Source organism: Equus quagga, unplaced genomic scaffold, assembly GCF_021613505.1.
Source record: "Equus quagga isolate Etosha38 unplaced genomic scaffold, UCLA_HA_Equagga_1.0 HiC_scaffold_13852_RagTag, whole genome shotgun sequence".
Classification (NCBI taxonomy): domain Eukaryota; kingdom Metazoa; phylum Chordata; class Mammalia; order Perissodactyla; family Equidae; genus Equus; species Equus quagga.
Genome location: NW_025792570.1, coordinates 1 through 2,221, shown reverse-complemented (window position 1 = coordinate 2,221; position 2,221 = coordinate 1). Strand labels below are relative to the sequence as shown.

At 52.8% G+C, this 2,221-nt stretch overlaps 1 protein-coding gene across 1 annotated transcript; it reads left to right on the top strand.

Moving 5' to 3' along the window:
* The first annotated feature begins 236 nt into the window (after positions 1-236).
* Positions 237-1,131, top strand: LOC124231960 (serum amyloid A protein-like). The gene is made up of 2 exons (XM_046648954.1): positions 237-400; positions 832-1,131. The coding sequence occupies exons 1-2, from the start codon at positions 273-275 to the stop codon at positions 992-994; spliced, it is 291 nt and encodes a 96-aa protein (XP_046504910.1). The 5' UTR covers positions 237-272; the 3' UTR covers positions 995-1,131.
* Positions 1,132-2,221: the final 1,090 nt, after the last annotated feature.

Here is a 2,221-nt window from a genome sequence, read left to right as displayed (position 1 = left end):
AGATGGAGCACACAGACAGCATCACGAGGGTCCGACCACCCAACAGCACGGCTGTGCCCACCTCACTGACTCTCATTAGAGTGCCCTGGAGACGCCAACTGGGATTAGCAATGTGCTCCTCATCCTATGGAATCCAAGGTGCTATGAGCTCAGGCTGAAATGGAGTCAGTGGAGGATTCTGCATTCAAGATTCTTCTCTAAGGGATGTCACAGTCTTTCTGTTCAGCTGATGTCCCTTTGGCCATGTCCTTTCCTTTCCAGGGACTTGGGACATGCTAAGAGCTTACCATGACATGATAGAAGCCAATTACATAGGTGCAGACAAATACTTCCACGCCCGCGGGAACTATGACGCTGCACAGAGGGGCCCTGGGGGCGCCTGGGCTGCTAAAGTCATCAGGTGACTCGGGGCCTGGGAGTGCAGGGGTGGGTGCGCAGAGCTGGGCTGCCTTTGGGGATCAGGAGAGTGTAGGCTCTGGAGAACAGTCCTGAGGGGGGATTAGTTTCCTCCTCCCGTGCATCCTGTCCACCTTCTCCATCCATGCCCAGTGGCAGCAGAGCCAGAGTGTGGCTGGTTACGACCGGTGAGCCTGTCCCAAAAAAGAGAAAGTGAGCTCCATGGAGTGATTCCCAACTCTCCCCTCTGGTTGCTGTTCACCTAGCTCAGGGGATCAGTGAGGCTGGGTGGGTTGTGCCAGGGCAGGCTCAGTGTATGAGCCCCTCTCTCCTTGGCTCCTTTCAGAGCCATCCCTGGGAAAGAGGAGACACAGGGAGGGTGGGGCTGTTGCTCATCAGCCCTGGATTAATCTGCTGCCTGCCCTCCTCCATCAGCGATGGCAGAGAGAATTTTCAGAGATTCACAGACCGTTTGAAGTTTGGAGACAGCGGCCACGGAGAGGCGGACTCGAGGGCTGACCAGGCTGCCAATGAATGGGGCCGGAGCGGCAAAGACCCCAATCACTTCAGACCTCATGGCCTGCCTGACAAATACTGAGCTTCCTCTTCACTCTGTTCTCAGGAGATGGGCTGAGAGCCCACTGAGGGCAGGGACACCCAGTTATTGAGGTCTATGGCCACAGAAGCCAGTGGGGGTCACAGAATTAGTGTCTAATAAATGCTTAAGAGATTGAATTTGTTGAAACTGTGTCTTTTTCTTTGGTCTAAGGACTGCCCCTTTGTTCCCAGGGGGTGATGGATGGACACTGGGGTGAAGGCCGTGTGTGTGTGCAGGTGGACAGTCTCAGCGTCACACAATACAGATACCCTGCACGACCCTCCCCTCATCAGCACCGCTCCCCTCTCCAGGCTGCTCTGGTTACATTGGTGCTATTTCCTGGTCTGTCTGTGTACAGGCCTCCTCACTGCCTGTCAGTTATGTCTTGTCACCTTCTCTGCCCCCAGGGCCTTAGTCCCTTTAATTGTATTCCTCAGTGGTCTCTGTCTGGGGACAGGAGGCACAGCCACGGAAGGTGTGGACTGTGGAATCCTGCTCCAGAAACTCGTTGGTCTTCTGCTCATTTCTTAGCAACGCCTACAAATCCAATTATTAACCATTTCTGTCCGTGCCATCCAAGAAATGCCTCCAGAGCAGTTTCCCGACACTCTATCTTCATCGTCTTATTTCAAGTCTAAATGAAGATGCAATACCACTTCACTTGTGAATATTTCCTCATTCCTCCTTCACCATAACTAGCTCAAAACTGGGGCATTGGTAGTGAAGAGAGAGCAGGATAGAGGAGACCCCTTTTGAATGTCAGGGTCCAGTCATGAGACACAAACCAGGCAGAAATTTGAAAAGGGAAATTTTAATACAGGAATTTCTAGCTGGTAACAGGATCAACTAGTAAGAAGTAAAGAATACAAGAAGGGATAAATTTGAGAAAGGGCGCCCCACAAGGGTGAGGGGTAGACTTCTTGCTAAATCTGTAGCCCATTGGGAGGCTGATACAGATTGCTAGGTATCACAAGCCAAAGTCGACAAACAAGAGCTCCCCGTCTGAGATGCCCATGAACCCGGGCAGGAACCCACCCGGGGAGCAGTTGAACTCCCTGTGAATGCAGCCGGGTCCCTGGAGCTCCCTGGAGGATCGCCCACACGGGGGTTGGAGGAAGAATGCTGCTGAACTCCCTGGAAACCAGCTGTGGAATAGGCATGTCCATGGCCTGAATTGTGGCCCCCAAAATGTATGTTGAAGCCCAAGCGTGCAGTGTGGCTGCATTT